The sequence below is a fragment of the Mus caroli genome, unplaced genomic scaffold (assembly GCF_978045245.1).
Source record: "Mus caroli unplaced genomic scaffold, Mus_caroli_1 scaffold_13, whole genome shotgun sequence".
NCBI lineage: Eukaryota > Metazoa > Chordata > Mammalia > Rodentia > Muridae > Mus > Mus caroli.
Window position 1 is genome coordinate 47,366,061 of NW_028227268.1, and position 17,210 is coordinate 47,383,270.

The 17,210-nt window shown below is 47.5% G+C and overlaps 1 protein-coding gene across 1 annotated transcript in view; it reads left to right on the top strand.

Annotated features, from left to right (window-relative positions):
• The window catches only part of Rpa1 (replication protein A1), a 47,971-nt gene extending 32,616 nt beyond the window's left edge, over positions 1 to 15,355 (top strand). Inside the window, exons 8-17 of the mRNA XM_021177355.3 lie at positions 690 to 792; positions 2,205 to 2,273; positions 2,404 to 2,596; positions 2,729 to 2,868; positions 3,116 to 3,264; positions 5,286 to 5,418; positions 8,182 to 8,358; positions 9,279 to 9,386; positions 12,903 to 12,989; positions 14,227 to 15,355. Of these exons, the coding sequence (XP_021033014.1) occupies positions 690 to 792; positions 2,205 to 2,273; positions 2,404 to 2,596; positions 2,729 to 2,868; positions 3,116 to 3,264; positions 5,286 to 5,418; positions 8,182 to 8,358; positions 9,279 to 9,386; positions 12,903 to 12,989; positions 14,227 to 14,325 (1,258 nt within the window). The 3' untranslated portion in view covers positions 14,326 to 15,355. The remainder of the gene's footprint in view (positions 1 to 689; positions 793 to 2,204; positions 2,274 to 2,403; positions 2,597 to 2,728; positions 2,869 to 3,115; positions 3,265 to 5,285; positions 5,419 to 8,181; positions 8,359 to 9,278; positions 9,387 to 12,902; positions 12,990 to 14,226) is intronic.
• Positions 15,356 to 17,210: the final 1,855 nt, after the last annotated feature.

Genomic DNA, 17,210 nt, shown 5'->3' on the forward strand with positions numbered 1-17,210 from the left:
TAAAACATTGAACATTAGTGGGCTTTTTTTTTCCTCTAGAATTCTTTAAGCTATGTCCTATTTATCCTGCAATGCTTGGTGAAATAGGGGAGATAATTCCCCCTGTCAAATTGTAAGTAAGGAAACCAGTATATCAACTTTGAGGAGAGACGCCAGGCCAGGGTTTTGGGTCTGGGAACTCCTTTTATGGTAGACGCTCTCTCAGGTCAGACCATTTGAGGGTCTTTCTTTCGGTGGCCCATGAAAAAATACCGTGCTTTGTAGCCTTGTGTTTATGCTTGGGATGCATTAGAAATGTGACAGACATTGGATAGTGATTGTGTCGGCTCCTGTAATTGAAAATAGTGGCAAACTATAATTGCTAGTATAACTGCAGTTTTCCCTTGGAACCTTTCATTAAAGGGATATTGTTGCCTTGGTGATGTTTTTTGAGGAAGGAAGAGGGCTTATAGATTTACTTATTTGACAGGAGACTGAGTTAGTGTTAAACTACCTGGTATATTTTACTGTTTGCTTATTCTGTAAACTGTCAAACCTGTTTGTCATCTTGGGGTTTTAATTAGCTGGATTAAAATACAGCTAACATTGACAGACTGCAGGAGAGAAGAAAGGCCACGGGAAGATGATTTCCTGCTTATCTTTATTCCGAGTGAGAGAGACTCCAAACACTAATGTTGTCTGGTTTTTAGGTGGACTATTTGTGCCCGTGTCACCAACAAAAGTCAGATCCGCACCTGGAGTAATTCCCGGGGGGAAGGAAAGCTTTTCTCTCTAGAACTTGTGGATGAAAGCGTGAGTATGTGCCATTCCATTTGGGAAGCTGCTGACCTCCTGGACTTGGGTGGGGCTCAGCTCCAAGGAGCATGGCGGTCATTGTGGCTTTCCTTCTGTTGGAGACCTTTGATGCTATCTGGGGCACAGGGCCAGACATGAGATAACATGCTCCTAAAGGGAAGCGTCTGTAGCAATACTGATTGGTGGACTGTAAATAGTCTCCGTCTGCAGAGACTGCAGCGCTCTAATTACATTGCTAGGGGCACAGCTGAAGCCCTGGGGTGATACCTGCCGAGCAGGGCGCTTGCCTCCAGCAGAAGGAGCAGCAGCTACTCAGCTTTAACTAGTCTGCGGGGAGGGCTTCTGATCCTTTATACTCACTAGGCAAAGCAAAATGCAGGGGCCAGAGAGAGGCTCAGCAGTTAAGAGCACTCGCTGTTCTTTGAGAGGACCTGGGCTCAATTCTCAGCACCAACAGAGTAGCGCATAACCAACTGTGACTCCAGTATCAGTGATCCAGTACCTCTCCTGGTCACTTCATGCATCAGACACTCAAGTGATGCTCATACATGCTGGTAAAACATCCACACACGTAAAATAAGCCATGGTGCTGGGTAGGGCAAAGCTTTGGGGCTCTCTCCCCCTCTTCTTCCTCTTGTCACGGTGTAGCACAGCAGATATCTTAACTGTGATGGCAGATTCAGTATCAGAAACTAATTTCCTGCAGCTTGTCTGGGTAAGATTTTAGCCATTTAGTTAAGTTTCTTATCCATCTGTAACATATTGCCTGACAGAAAAGTAACAGTGCAATCAGCTTGAAAGCATGACTTGTTGGAACATTTTTGGCACCAGCTCCTGACTGTGAAGTAAGCCTTAGGTTGCGGGCGTGAGGAAGACTGCTGAATCATTGGAGTTCAGCACGCCTTCCTGTGGGCTTCCAGCCCATCACTCGGGACCCAGAACCTTAGGTTTTCATTATCGGAATATTAAGCTATTCCTTCTAGAAATGTTTTGATAAGATGTAAGAATTATTTTAGTGTGTGTGCACGCACACGTGTGCAAAGGCTGGAGAACAACTTGGTGAGGCGATTGTCTTCTCCATCCCGAGGGTTCCGGGATTGAACTAGGGTGGCCAGGTTTGCACAGGAAGCACCTTTGCCTCCCAGATCATCTCGAGGCTCCCTCGTTTTATGTGTTAACTTACAACTGTAGGCTCGCGTGGCTGAGCTGCTTTTGTTTTACCAGAGCTGATGGCTTGAAAATGTAACTGTGTGTGTGGGATTCTGCAATGTCTGCAGCCCTGTGAGGGTCTCTTTACCCTTGGACTGTTGCTCCAAGGATGTTGTCTAACTGTCCAAACGGCCTGTTCTCGCTGTTGAGAGCGAGGGCCTAGCAGCGCAGTTCTAATGTGCTCTCCCTTGCTTCTGCAGGGTGAAATCAGAGCTACTGCTTTCAATGAGCAGGTGGACAAGTTCTTTCCCATTATTGAAGTGAACAAGGTAAGAAGACAGTGTTGAGTCAGAGCTGACAGGCTGAGCGGTGAGAGCCATGAGCACAGTTTGGAAGGCTGCATTGCGGGGCGGGCTTTGATGGACTGAGTAGCTTGCCCTGACTTGGCCTCTTTTGCAGGTGTATTACTTCTCAAAGGGCACCCTGAAGATTGCTAACAAACAGTTCTCAGCTGTTAAAAATGACTATGAGATGACCTTCAATAATGAGACTTCTGTCCTTCCCTGTGAAGATGGCCATCACTTACCCACAGTTCAGTTTGATTTCACAGGGATCGGTGACCTAGAGAGCAAGGCTAAAGATGCACTAGTAGGTGCGTCCAGGGTTGAGGGCAAAGAGTGGTGATTTTTGTCTCCAGTGTTTGGGGTGATGCGTAACTAGCATGCTTGCCTTTCGTCCCTGGCCGTGTTTTAAGAGGAGCCTTGATGTGAGCTCTTTGTTTCAGACATCATTGGAATCTGCAAGAGCTATGAAGATTCAATTAAAATCACAGTGAAGGCGAACAACAGAGAAGTTGCTAAGAGAAATATCTATTTGATGGACATGTCAGGGAAGGTGGTGACCACAACGCTGTGGGGAGAAGATGTGAGTCCTTGCACTGAGCAGAGTCCTGTGGGCGGGGCTTTAGCTCAGAGAGTTGTGCTATCCAGTAAGTTTTTGAAGACCTTCGCTTGTGTGAGATGATCGGTTATTGCAGCTTCTCGTAGTGCAATGTTCCTTCCCGAGTGTGAGGTCTGTCTTACTGAGCCCACAGACATTGACTGACTCTTCTCCATAAAGCCATCCTGTACGATATTCTTGTCAGTGACGTTTGCGTGCGTTTGATTTGCAGGCTGACAAGTTTGACGGCTCTCGGCAGCCCGTGATGGCCATCAAAGGAGCCCGAGTCTCTGACTTCGGTGGACGGAGCCTCTCGGTCCTCTCATCCAGCACTGTCATTGTGAATCCTGACATCCCAGAGGCCTATAAGCTTCGTGGCTGGTAGGTTTTGTGCAACTCAGCTCAGGGGTTATCTGTGCTCAGGCTTTGGGAAGAGCTGGACACTGTCAGCACGTGGACTGCTGCCAAGCTGTTTTGCCAAGCCTTTGCTATTGAGTGGAGTGGTTCCTGTACTTCTTGGAGGCATTATGTCTTCTGAGATGGTGGCCTGAAAGCCCTCTTAAACTAACAAACCCATGATCCCCTAATGAACATAGAGAGCCAGAGAAAGCAATTAGAATCTAAGTGCTGCGTGCTGACCTTGATCCCGCCAGGTACAGCAAGGCTTTAACAGCTGCGCGCTGAAGAACAGTGCTGAGAGCATCTTCAGTTTGCACTGTGGGCAGCTGATGTGGGGGTAGAATGTACTTTCTTACTCTGCTGAGTCTCTGGAGCTGGTCACATCTTCTGTTGTGTTGTCACTGGACTCGGATAAAGCACAGTGAGAACAATGGACTCTTTGTTGCCTGTACCTTGTTATTCCCAAAGCACTCAGGAGATGAGGAGAGCTTGTTAGAACCTCCACACCATATCTAGCTTTTTAAGGCATTAAACTCTGCCTTGGAAGAGCACTTCACCCTGAGGGTGTTGTGTAGAAGGATTGAGGTGGTCAAAGAAAATACTTTACCTAGTCCAAGCTTAAGGAAATTGTATAGCTGTAGTACAGGGTGGGCATGTGTGGTTTCCAGCTGTGTCTTAGATAGAGTTTAGGGGACTCAAGAAAAACAGCTCATATTTCACGCTCCTCATTTCTGTTTTGAGTCTGATATAAACCAATAACAATATTCAATACTTAGAGCATCCATCTGGGGTGTCTTGTCACTTAAGGCATCCTCAGTGGTGTGGGTCTGGCTGTGTAACTGTGCTGATAGCTAGCGTTGCATCGTAGGACAGAATTCTGTAGTAGTCTGACCAGAGACAGCCATGGCATTGGTCTGGTTTGTTGGTTGGTTTTTCTCCCAGACTCTGAGCACAACTCCAGGTTAATTGTGTGTGTCTACATTAAGGTGTTCATATTTCACTGTCAGTAACTGTGATTACAGAAATCACAAACAGGCATGTCTGTTCCCCGAACAAAATACCCTGTCATTGATCTACAAGTTCAGTATACCCCCCCTACCCAGGCAAGGATTAGCGATCTTTAGATCTTGGCTCTAAGAGAGTGGACCTTTTACTATAAGAGGGGCTGCCTGTCTCCTGATGAGCCGTCTTTGGTGGCCCATGCCTGTGTGAAGTTAAACTTGAGCGGCTAGTAGTGGTGAGACAGATTTATGGACCTTGTCCTCTGACGGATGTGACTGCTTGCCTGACAGGATGAGGAGGTGATTGTCTGTGTGTGGGCAGCTTTAGTTACCACCACTTGTGTAGTTGAGGTGTTTTCATCTCAGGCTCACTGTCCTCTGCCACTAGCCTGTCCTTGCTACCTTCTCCCTGGCCTCTTCCTTCAGATTAGCCAAGAGATGGTCAAGAAGTATAATCAATTTTAATAATAATTTCATATAAATGAATGTAACCTTGATATTTCCATAAACAAATTCTCACTGAGAATGTGCAAATATCTAACAGCAGATAATGCCTTCTGATTGAGTTCTATAACTGACTGGGCTTAAAAGATTTTCTCCCATGAAAACATTTTTGGCAGACTCATGAAACAAAAATGTCCCTTTTCATCTGGTTCATTTTGGTGATTGGGGTGAAGGCTTGAGGCCTGGGGGGAGGGGGGGTGCCAGTGTGGCTTGCTGTTGCTGCCTTTGTTCGTGGCTGCTGTCAGTGTGAGCCCAGTTTGGGGAAAGGGTCTGTGGTACTTTGACACTGTTTGTCTGACCTTGCGGGTGGAGGGTGAGGGGCATGGAAGGACACGAGATGGAAGGAACAACGGCATTGCATTTCTTGAGTGGACTAGGTGTGCTGGGACCCAGGTGAGAGCCGAGGGGGGCGCAGCTCGGGGCTGGTGCATTCACACAGCACATTTGAGAAGGATGTGAAGTTCCTGTCAGCAGTACCTTTGTTTCTTTCTCCCCTAGGTTTGACTCAGAAGGACAGACCTTAGATGGTGTCTCCATCTCTGACCACAGGAGTGGAGGGGCCGGAGGGAGCAACACCAACTGGAAAACTTTGCATGAGGCTAAATCCGAGAACCTGGGCCAGGGAGACAAGGTACCTTGCACCCCTCGCTCCAGGCACCCAGAGAACGGCAGAGGCTTGAGTTTTCACACCTGTTTCCTAGTGCCAGGTCAGGGCTGTGTCCTTACCTGGGACCTCAGAGGCCTGCTCCAGGGCACCACGTTGCTGCTTTCCAGTCACGGCCGGTGTAGAGGGACGTTATGTAGCCTCTGGTGAGAGGCAGAACTGGTGTGAACTTGGATATTGCACAAGTGGTGAGGACCAGGCTTTGCAGTGTAGTGTGAACCCACCTCAGGTCCGTGTTGGGTTTTGAACAGACTGTAATTCCTGCTGCCATGCCACAGGCTGGCTCGCTCTGGTATTTCATTTCAGTTGCATCTTCCATTTCAATGTGTGCTCAGTGATCCTCTTCCTTTTTTTTTTTTTAATTAAAGATTTATTTATTTATTTATTTATTTATTTTATGTAAGTGCACCGTAGCCATCTTCAGACACTCCAGAAGAGGGCCTCAGATATTATTACAGATGGTTGTGAGCCACCATGTAGTTGCTGGGATTTGAACTCATGACCTTCAGAAGAGCAGTCAGTGCTCTTAACCACTGAGCCATCTCTCCAGCCCAGTGATCCTCTTCCTACCTTGGTCTAACCTGCGTTCTCTTGGATATTTGAATCATTTATTTCTATTGTATTCCCGAAATATCACTCGCCGCTGCTCCGTCATTGTCCTCGTATACAATATAGGTTTTCTTCCTCACCGTCTCATTTCACTGTGTGCCCGATCCATCACTGTCATCCACAGCAACTTATAATGCTATCACAGGACATCTTGAGAATTAAACATCAGCTAGACTCTCGGTTTCTTCTCACCCAGTTGCTCTCTTAAACTAAAGACAGACAGCAGACAGCCAGGACTGGGCATACAGAACACGTGATGGCACTCAGACTTTTAAATTGGTCTTTGAGTCTGAATCTCACCTGAAAACGCAGAGAAGTTCCTTAGGCATCCTCCTAAAAGCTATTTCTCTACAGCTTCCTCTTTGAATTTTAAGTTAGTTTTTATTTGAGGGTAGAGCATGCATGTTCCACCTCAGTGTATAGAAGTCAAACTCTTCCTTGTGGGTCCCAGGGACCAAACTCAAGTCCACCCAGCTTGGTAGCAAGCACCTTCACCCCTGAGCCAGCATAGTGGCCCGAGGCACCCTGCATATGAGCCAAATGAGTCGCATGTCCCCAAGGTGGTCAGAAGAGGACATCGGATCCCCGGGAACTACAGTTATGGATGTTGTGGGGGCCGGGAAATTAAGCAACCAGCTCTTAACCTCTAACACATCTCTCCACCACCCCCTCTAAGCCTTCTTATGTATTCAGTTCTGTCAAGCTGAGGGTTAAAACCAACCTAGCTTCGTCTCTTTAAATGGCCACATTGTTTTGCTCCTCTGGTACAACCAGTGAGAGCCAGGCATAGTGGCAAATGCCTTTAATCCCAACACTTGGGAGGCAAGCGGGTCTCTGAATTTGATAACAGCTGGTCTGTATAGAGAGCGCTACAACAGCCAGGGCTACACAGTGAGACCCTGGGTGGAGGTCTGGGGGCAGGGTAGGTAGCCTATTTTTGAATTCAGGCTAGATCTGGATTTTGTAGTTATTTGACATGATTGAGCATAAACCAAAACCTGTGCAGAGTTCAGAGGCAAAGAGGGCATCGACCCCTTCCATGACTTAGCTCCTTGCTGGCTTACTTAACCAGAGATTTTTCCATTTAGAAGATCTCAGTCGTGGGTAATTTTGCATTCTCTTAAACGCATTTAGTCCAAGAATTGCCTGTCAAGCCTGTGAGCTGGCTGGCTGTTACTGTCAGTAAGATTTTATTGGCTCACCTTCTGTCTTCAGGTTGTCTGTGGGTTGTCCTGCCCCACAGACAGGTTGAGGAGTGGCAGTAGAGACTGACTGAATGGCTCATTGGGCCTAAAAGGTTTTTCTGGCTTTTGTCTCGGGGAAAAACTTACTGGTCCCTAAAGATAAGGGTAGGCATCACCGTCTTGTAAATAATGCTTGGCCAGCAAGGGGACTCAGTGAGTAAAGGCACTGCCACCAAGCCTGACAGCCTGAGTTCCTCTCCCTCACTCACATGGTGATGGGAGATCACCGACTCCCACAGGTTGATTTCTAGCCTGCACACGCATGCTGTGGCTTATATGAATACATGCAAAACCACTACATGCACACTGAATCATTACATGTAGTGTCGAGATAACTCAGCTGTTAAAGGCACTTTTCCTGCTATCTTGGAACCTGAGTTCCCCAAACGCCACAGTAGGAGGAGAGAACGGACTCCTGAGAGCTGTCCTCTGACCTGCACACATGTGCACACTGCACACAGTCATATACATATGAACATCATACACACTGATACACATATGTAACAAGTAATAACTATAAATAAATAAAAAGAATTGGGACAGGCGCTGATGGCACACGCCTTTAATCCTAGCGCTTGGGAGGCAGAGGCAGGCGGATTTCTGAGTTTGAGGCCAGCCTGGTGAGTTCTAGCTAGTGAGCCTCTGTCTCCAAAAAGGAAAAAGTGAGGTGCATGAGTGCTGGTTTGTTACCTCTTTGGGTTCTGCATGTAGCACGTGTGATTTCTGAAACCACAGGGTTAGTGATTTCTCCATATCGCTCTTGAGCGTGGGAACTAGAATGTACATGCGCTCACCACTTGCAAGGAAGAGCAGCTTTGAGTTTACCTGTTCCAGACCTGTGTTGCTTGCTGATGGCGGTCTTCCTTTTCGCCTGCAGGCGGACTATTTCAGCACTGTGGCAGCGGTGGTGTTTCTTCGCAAAGAGAACTGTATGTACCAGGCCTGCCCAACCCAGGACTGCAATAAGAAAGTGATTGACCAGCAGAATGGGTTGTACCGCTGTGAGAAGTGTGACCGGGAATTTCCCAATTTCAAATACCGCATGATCTTATCGGTAAGTAGTGTGGACTGTGAGAAGCCTACGATGCTCATGGACTGACTGTCATGGGTGAGACCCTTGGGGGTGTGGTCGAGCCCTGGTGGTTTGTGGTGAGGAAATCACAGATACGCCTGGGCTGCAGGGCTTGCTGCTGCTTTGTAAATAAGGAAGGCTTTGCCCTGCTGGACAGCAGTCACTTACACTGAACATGGCAGCATATGTCTGTAACCCCAGCACTTGTTACGGGGTAAGGGAGACACAGGAGGAGTTCAGGGCCAGCTGTGGCTGCACAGTAAGTATGCGGGCAGATCGGGCTACGTTATTTGCTGTCTCAAAAAACTAAAAGATGTCAAGCATGGTGAGAAGGAGGAGGAGAGAGAGGAACCCACTATTACCATGGAGGCTCATTAAAAACTTGCAGTGCGAAGCCTTTCGCATCAGGAGGGAACAGCTCTGTCTGATGCTCCTGCATCTACGGAAGTTTACTTGGCCCATCTCCCAAGGTCTAAACTCACACCTCTAGCAGATTGAGTTCGACCACATTTTAAGCTTCTTCCTGTGGCATAAAACTGGCATAGCATTACCTGCATATAGCAGGGCTAGCACGGCCCAGCCTCCCTTAAGTGTGCTCAGAGCATTTGCGTAGCCTACTACACTTGGTCAGAATCACCTAACACATAGCCCACTTTATGATAAAGGTATTGAGTGGCTCCTGTAATTCGTTGGATACCATACTAAAAGTGAAACACGGGGTGACCGGAAGTGGATACTTCCTCATAAGGAGGAACCGTTAACCAAAGAGTCGGCTGTGTGTGGCGGCAATGTCATTTCTCCCTTGGAAGTTACTTTAAGTAGGAAAAGATAATCTTCCCTCCTCCTTGGAGTGTCTTCCTTGTGTTATTTATTCACTGAAATAATAGAGTTGTGTTTTTTAGGCAAATATTGCAGATTTTCAGGAGAACCAGTGGGTGACGTGTTTCCAGGAGTCTGCAGAGGCCATCCTTGGACAGAACACTATGTACCTTGGGGAACTCAAAGAGAAGGTTGGCTTTGTGTTTGTCTGCGCTTTGATAGTGCTCGCCTTATGCCACTGAGCTGTTGAATGCTTGCTTTGGGTGTGGTGGATGCGTGCACTGAGTGAGAACTTACCTTTGTCTGTTCTGTATGTATCTGGTGTGAGGTGATGCGTCAGGGAATACAGTGCATTGCACAGAAGCACAAGCCACCTTTGCCCCATCCGCATCGCTGTTTTTTGTTTGTTTGTTTGTTTTACGTCAGAGCTGGTGTACTTCCGGTCACTCTGGAGCTACGGGGTGTCTCCTGAAGTGGCTCACAGGTTGGGTGTGCTTCAGCCTTCTAAACACCTTTTAGGAAAGTGGAGTCAAAGCTTGAAGTAAAAAAAAGAAACGCAAGTGCATATCCGGGCACTTGCTGTTTGGGGTTGTCAGGTGAAGGTCATAGGAAGCCACTTTGGTGTGAAGGGAAGACTTCATTTTGCCTTGATGGTTGCTGTCTGTTGTCCCAGCACTTGGGTGGAAGCAGGAGGTTCACTCAGACCTCCAGGCCAGCTAGTGTCCACAGTGAGTTCAAAGCTAGCCTGGACTGCATAGCCAGATCCTGTCTCAAAAATATATACGTTACAGTAAACAGATGAATTGGGACCCTTGGGGGGCCTCAGTGAGTGAAGCCCTTGCCAAGTAAATCTGACCACCAGAGTTCCATCCCTGGGACCCCTGCAACCCCTGCGACCCCTGGGGCGGTGGAAGGAGAGGACCTGCTCCATGAGGTTGGCCTCTGACCTCCACGTATGCGCCTGGCATGCACACCACACAGTCAAAACAAACAAACATTAAATAACTAACTTCACCTTTACTCATTTGCCTTCTTATACACTAGATTTATTTAATGCAGAGTAGCAATTATGCCAAACATAAGAAAGATACTAGCTAAGGTAAAAAATAAAAAATAGACTAGTTAGTAAAAGCCGTGTTTTCTCGGCCATGGGGATTGGTACCTGCATACAGTGTCCTTCCCTCCATCCCTCCATATCGCTTGGATGCATGCAGAGGCCACGGAGGAGGAGCTTTTGCCATTGTTTCCTGCACTTTCCTTTCTTTTTCTGCCCTCCACGCTGTTTAAATCACCCACGAGGTCTTAGCAGATAGTCAGTCCGAGAAGTCCTTCCACACAGATAGCTGGAATTGACTTTTAAAGTACAGTTTGCCTTTTATCTGTCTTGCCTGGCCCTCTGTTTTCATATCAGATTTTCAGGCTTGGGCAGCCTTTCAGGATTTTTTTATGAGCTTATTATAGTTGGCTGTTCTTGGTGCTGGTGAGGACACACAAGGCTTCCCTCAGGGACTGTGCTGCTCTGGGGGCCTGCAGCCATGCTTCCCTGACCCCAAAGAGCAGTGGCGTCTGCTTTAAGGTTTTTTTAAGATTTAACATATTTTCGTTTACATGTTGAAAATACAAAGAATGTTTTATTTTGTTTTGTTTTTTTCTCAAATGGCATCTACTGAAAGAAGGCTGTATGATAAAGCTGTTTCCATAACCATCTACCTGCAGGCTACTTAGCTTATATGAACTGTTAGTTTTATATATAGTTGAAGTTCATACTTTTTTTGGTATTTTTTCTTTGGTTTGGTTTCGGGCCCAAGTGTCCCAGTGGTATCACCCACACACCCCCAAATCAAAATCCAGCTTTGAAAAAAAGTTACATCTCTGTGAGTTAGAGGCCAGCCTGGTCTACAGAGTGAGTTCCAGGATAGCCAGGGCTACACAGAGAAACCCTGTCTTGAAAAGCAAACAAAAAATTACCAAAAAAAGAAAAAAAAAGTAACCAGGCCGGGTGTAGTGGTGCACGCCTTTAATCCCAGCACTTGGGAGGCAGAGGCAGGCGGATTTCTGAGTTCGAGGCCAGCCTGGTCTACAAAGTGAGTTCCAAGACAGCCAGTGCTACCCAGAGAAACCCTGTCTCAAAAAAACAAAACAAAACAAAAAAAAGTAACCAAATCCAAAAGCATTCAAGGATTGGGAAGAAGGTGTTTGTGGCCTTGAGTATATGATAATGTGAACGCTTTTCTTTTTGTTTTGTTTTGAGGCCGGGGTCTCACACTGTAGCCCTGACCAGCCTGTGTGGCCGAGGCCGGCCTCTGTCTTGCTGTGATCCTCTTGCCTTATCTACAGAATACTGTGGTCGCACACTTGCGCCGTTGAGTGTGGCTTTCCCTGGCCTTTTCCAATTATTTTAGTGGAAGTTTTTGTTTTTAACTTTTTGTTTTGTTTTACTTGGCAACAAGTTTTTACTATGTAGACCTGGAACTCACAAAATATCCACCTACAAGCCAGGCGTGGTGGCGCACGCCTTTAATCCCAGCACTCGAGAGGCAGAGGCAGGTGGATTTCTGAGTTCGAGGCCAGCCTGGTCTACAAAGTGAGTTCCAGGACAGCCAGGGCTATACAGAGAAACCCTGTCTCGAAAAAACCAAAAAAAAAAAAATATCCACCTACTTCCCAGTGCTGGAGTTAAAGGCTTGGACCTCCAGGCCCAGCTTCTGCTCCGTTTTTATTTAATTTCGGTACAAATGTTTTACCTGCAGGTATGTGGGGCCGCTTTCCTGCCTGGGGCCTGAAGAGGCCAGGAGAGGCTGTCAGATCCTGGAACTGGGATTCCAGGTGGTTGTGAGTGACCTAGTTGGTGCCAGGAAAGGGCCACCATGTGTGTGTTAACCACTAAGCCATCTCTCCCGCCTCTCCCACCCATTTCCTGATTCATGCTGGGGCTCAGATAGCTTCCCCAACAAGTATTCCAAATTTTAGAAATGTGTTCCTAAGATTACTTAAAATTTTTTATTTGTGGTAAAAGACACATAAACATAGCCATTGTATAGGATTTTTGTAACCATTTTGGATATATACATACACACATATACATACACACACTGGCATTAGCCATATTCATGTCATCAGACCCTAGCTCCACTTTCCATCTCTTCCTGCCCTGAAGCTCTGCCCATTGAGCAGCGTCCTCTGTTCCCTGGCACTGGCACAGGGCTCTGCTTCTGTGAATTTAGTCAAGTCCGTTCTCAGTACCCACAAGTCACCAGCTGAGGTTAGAAGTGTCTGGGGAGTGGGTTGCCTATTACTGGCCGTGTGTGGGTTATTTCTCCCATCGCTGTTCACTGGCCAGGCCCTGTAACGCTCACATGGCACTTACGTTTGGTTTTATAAATAAGCTAGAGGTGATGCCCAGCATACAGGAGGTGTGCGTGGTGTCTGTGTAAACAGCCATGTTACATAACAAGCTTGATTATCCTTGAAATGGGTGTCTGCTGGCGGTGGTTCCCAGGCACAGTAGTGAATGCTGAAGGGAGCACAGTGCTCCTCCAGAAGGAGTTTTGTTTTTTAATAAAATTCTCCTTAAACAGTTTTGTATGATAAGACAACACCCATTAGTCATTCCTCAGTGATTTCAACCCTTCAGGATGACAATTTCTCAGTCTCTTCAGCAGTCTAATGGGCGTTTACCAGTAGTTCCCGTGTGTTGTCTTTTGCAGAACGAGCAGGCGTTTGAGGAGGTTTTCCAGAATGCCAACTTCCGGTCATTTACGTTCAGGATCAGGGTCAAGCTGGAGACCTACAATGTAAGTAAGGTTCCTGGGGCCGAGGGCTGGGAAGTTGCTGTTTGTTGTACCCAGCGGCATTTCAGCTCAGTTAGTTTCCGGGACTTACCCCCGGGGTGAGAGCTGTGGCGGATGTTTGCACTGCCAGGTCTTGTGTGGAAGCCGACTTAGGGAGGAGATGGTCTACAGCTTTCTCTGTTACAGCCTTCAGAGATCTTTGTTGTCTGTGTACTTTCAGAAAATGTTATGTGTGGATTCTTGTTTCCCACAGTTTAGGTTCTAAAACTCAGAATATTAAACAAATAGCAGGCGCTGGTAAAAGTGCCCCACCCGACAAGTGTTTAAGCTAATCCTGATGTCCAGAGCTGCATAGCCATGATGAACCCTGCTTACTGGACAGTCCGTCCCGCCCCGTCTATCTATCCATCTATCCGCTGTCAACCCTCACAGCACCTTCTGTGTTGGAGCTGTTGTTGCAAGCTTTACCAATGGAGAGACAGGCAGAGGCATGCAGAAAGTGACTCTGAACCTAAAGCCATGGAGTGGCAGAGCCGAGAGGCAGACCCAGGCAGTCGGGCTCCTAACCATGCTTGTAAACAGCAGTGCATGTAGTAATTAATTACTAAGCACATGGAAGCATGAAGGCCCCCAGCTAGACTTGTGTGTCCCCAGGTGTCACCCTGTTCTGCCTTTACAGTTTAGTGCAAGGAGACAAGTGGAGGAGGAACTCTGCCGACTCCCCTGCAGCCGCAGTTTGTGCATTTTGAGTTATCACCAGCTTAGTGCCTGTGAGTAGATATTTTGGTTGTTGTAGGCTGGTGTCAGAAAGTCAGGTAGATCAAGGGAGAGTGTAGGGTTTTTCTGTCTTCCTGGGATGGACAGGAATGGTAAAGAACAGAGAAGTAACTTTGCCCAGAGCTGGAGCAGAAGTCACAGTCCCTACTACCACAGAGCTTCTCTAGACGAAAGTGATCGTTCAGGGTGAGTTACCTGTCTGCTCTGGGCCCCCACTGCACCCATAGGAAGACAGCCTACCCCAGGAGGATGCTAGGTCTGAGCACAGGGAACCTAGGATGGGGAAAGGGCCTGTGGAAGAGGATCTGGCCCATCTCCAGGAAGTCACAGCACTTTCTCTCTGAGACTTATAAACTTTCCTTCTTCCTGCTGGACTCATGGAAGCCACTGAAGCAAAGAAAGTCCTCTCCTCCGCTGCACGCCAGGCTCTGCCACTCACAAACAGCTTCTCTCTTTTCTAAAGGATGAATCTCGAATTAAGGCCACTGTGATGGACGTGAAGCCCGTGGACTTCAGAGACTATGGCAGACGGCTGATCGCGAACATCAGGAAGAACATGTGATGGGAGCAAGTACCACTGGTGGCCAGAACGGAAGAGAGAAGAACGGAAATAGAATGGCTTCCTTCCCACCCCATGGGACAGCTCCACAATGAAGATCCTCTAGGGGAGGCTGACAACCCATCTGGGCCCCTCTTGGGACTCACTGATAAGCAAAGACAGTGCGCTCAGAGGGCTGTGTGTGAACCTTCCGCTCCAGTTCTCAGCCGCCGGTAGTGTGGCAGCAGTCCCCTCCTCCTGCCTTCCGGCTTTGTCGGATTTCATGAAATTTTGTTATCTTCAAACAGGAATTATGTCACAAGTCATTAACCCCACTCTGGATAATGAGGCAAATTATGTAACCTGGAGTTTGCTTTTCCAGTGGTGGCACCTTTTTGTCTTGGGTTCCTCCTGGGGGGAGAAGAGTAGGGGAGAACCCAGGTGTTCAGAGGGTGCGTCTGCCTGGCATCAAAGGGTCTATTTTGCAGAGTTACTGCATGGTTGGTTGTTAATGCTTAGAATGGCAACAAGGTAGAATTATTAATCAAAGGCCTATCGTTAATATCTGAATATCCTTCCTTCAGGGTTTGATAGGTTTAATAGACTGAGTCAGATGACTCTGATATTAATCAGAATTGTCTCCTCTGAAGACGGCTGATAAGCACTGGCTTGCTGTCCCCTTGGGGAAAAGCAAACCCCCAAATTGCATAATTCACCTCATTATCCACATGGTGGGGTCAGTTACATGTGACATAATCCCTGTTTGAAGATAACAGAATCCTAGTAAATCCAGCAAAGCCTGAAGACAGAGGTGGCACTGGGACATCCAGGCCGCTACAGAGCATGGCTTGAGTTTGCATCAGTTACCGTTCGGTTGCCAGGCGGACCTATGTACCTTTATTAAAGCCATGTTAAATAGAATTTAAGAAAGAAACCCTTTGTTTCCTTTGCTTTGTTTGAATAAACAGTATATCTTTGTGGATCCTACTTTCTTTGACTGTAAAGGATTCTTGTAACTGGAAAGCAATTAATTAGCCTTCATAATAAATATTCACTAGGGAAAGATGTTAACTCATTACAGACTCGGAGATTAGACTGAGGCCTGGAGATGATTCTCACTAATGTTTGCAACCCTGGAATGCATCTTTAAATGAATGAAAACACAAAAGGAAAGGCGATTGAGCCCAGGAACGCGATGATCTGGCCCCTCGGGGTTGCATTGATGTTTACGCGGCAGCCTAACACCAAGCCAACTCTAAACGTGGAGACCGTGAGCGAGGAAGAAAACAGTCATTATGCTGCGAGGCTTTTCATTCGGCAAGAGCATGCCTGCTCAGTGTGGTCCTAATCATATTAATTATCTCTGGTTGCTGCAGCCCACCTCTTGGCATCTGCTGCACATCTCTGCCAGGATCCAGGCAGCATTGCAGTCCCCCAGCATCTTCAGGCCTGGCCTGTGATGTGTGCACTTCAGCTTGCTGTGGCTTTGTGGTGCCAAGGGGTCACAGCACCCCGTGTTTTAGTTGCTTTTCTTAGTGCTGTGACAGTATCTATGGAAAGCAAGTTACCGGAGGAATGGCTACCACTGGCTCACAGTTTGTACCATCCGTCATGGTGAGGAAGGTAGGGGACCGTAATGGCTCTCCCTGTGGCAGCCAGTTACATTGTATCTGTTGTCAAGAAGAGACCAAGAGGTGAATGCTAGTCTAGTGCTCAGGTCACTTTCAACCTCTGTGTGTGTCTCGTGTGTGGGAACTGTCCACTGCCCTGCCCCTGGCCTGGAGCTTGATACGGGAGCTAGGCTAGCTGTCCAGCACATGCCAGGGGCCAAGCTGTGGTCCTAATACTTGGAAACACTACCAGCTGAACTTCCTCCCATTTTCCCTTAATTCAGTCTGGATCCCTGGGCCACCCATGGGTGTCGCCTATACTCAGTCAGGGTGGGTCTTTACTGGATTAAATCTCTGGACCGGCCCTCACAGACCAGTCTCCCAGATTACTTTCAATCCAGGTATGTGGATTTAGATGGATGCACCCTGTCTGCCCTGTCTGTCTGCTCCTCAGCTGTCCTGTTTTTGAGGCACCATCTTCCCTATGTAACCCAAGCAGGTCTCGGGCTTGAGCCAGCTTCCGTCGTCTCTTATACACTAGAAATACAAGCATCCACCACCATACCCAGCTTGTTTGTTTTGTTGAGGACAGTCTTCAAGTGGGTAGCTTCAAGCTTATATTTTATAGCCCAAACTACCTTGAAGTCGTGATCCTCCTGTTTCTGTCTCCCAGCTGTTGATATCACAGCACCCTGCACTACATCTCTGGCCCTTAGCTGTTGGCATCTTTGGCGGATGGCTCACCTTGCTGAGGACAGACAGGCTTTGCTTGAGGCTCACAGGTTTAGTAGACACAGCCTCCCTTCCCTTCCCTAATCTCAGGAGATAGGAATTGAGTTGCGCTTGATTCTCTGCCTGAACCCTGGACAGTTTTTTATGGAGCCTCCATCTGACCTTGCTTACAAAGCATTGACTAGAAAATGACAGTCTTCAGTGCTGTCTGAGATTGACAAATTGCAGGTTAGAGATGGTGATCTAGTTTTCAGTCCAGTAGCCGGTCTTTGATATCTCCTGCTCACAGCATTCGGTCATCTCCCCAGTGCACGAGGGCTAGTGAACAAGAATGTCATCTGAGGTCGCTGAACCAATCCCCACACCTCCTCACCGGCCACTTCAGCAGATCTAGCACAGCTGTGTGTAGAAACCCGTGGGGAGTGAAAGAGCTGGGCTCCCTCGTGGGACGATGTTTAACAGATTTCCCTACTCAAAAATCAGATCACCAGCAGGGCTGCCTTGGAAATTGGTTCCACTGTTAACGCCTGTGAGGGATTCGGGTCCCAGAGGACTGCCTAAGTAGAT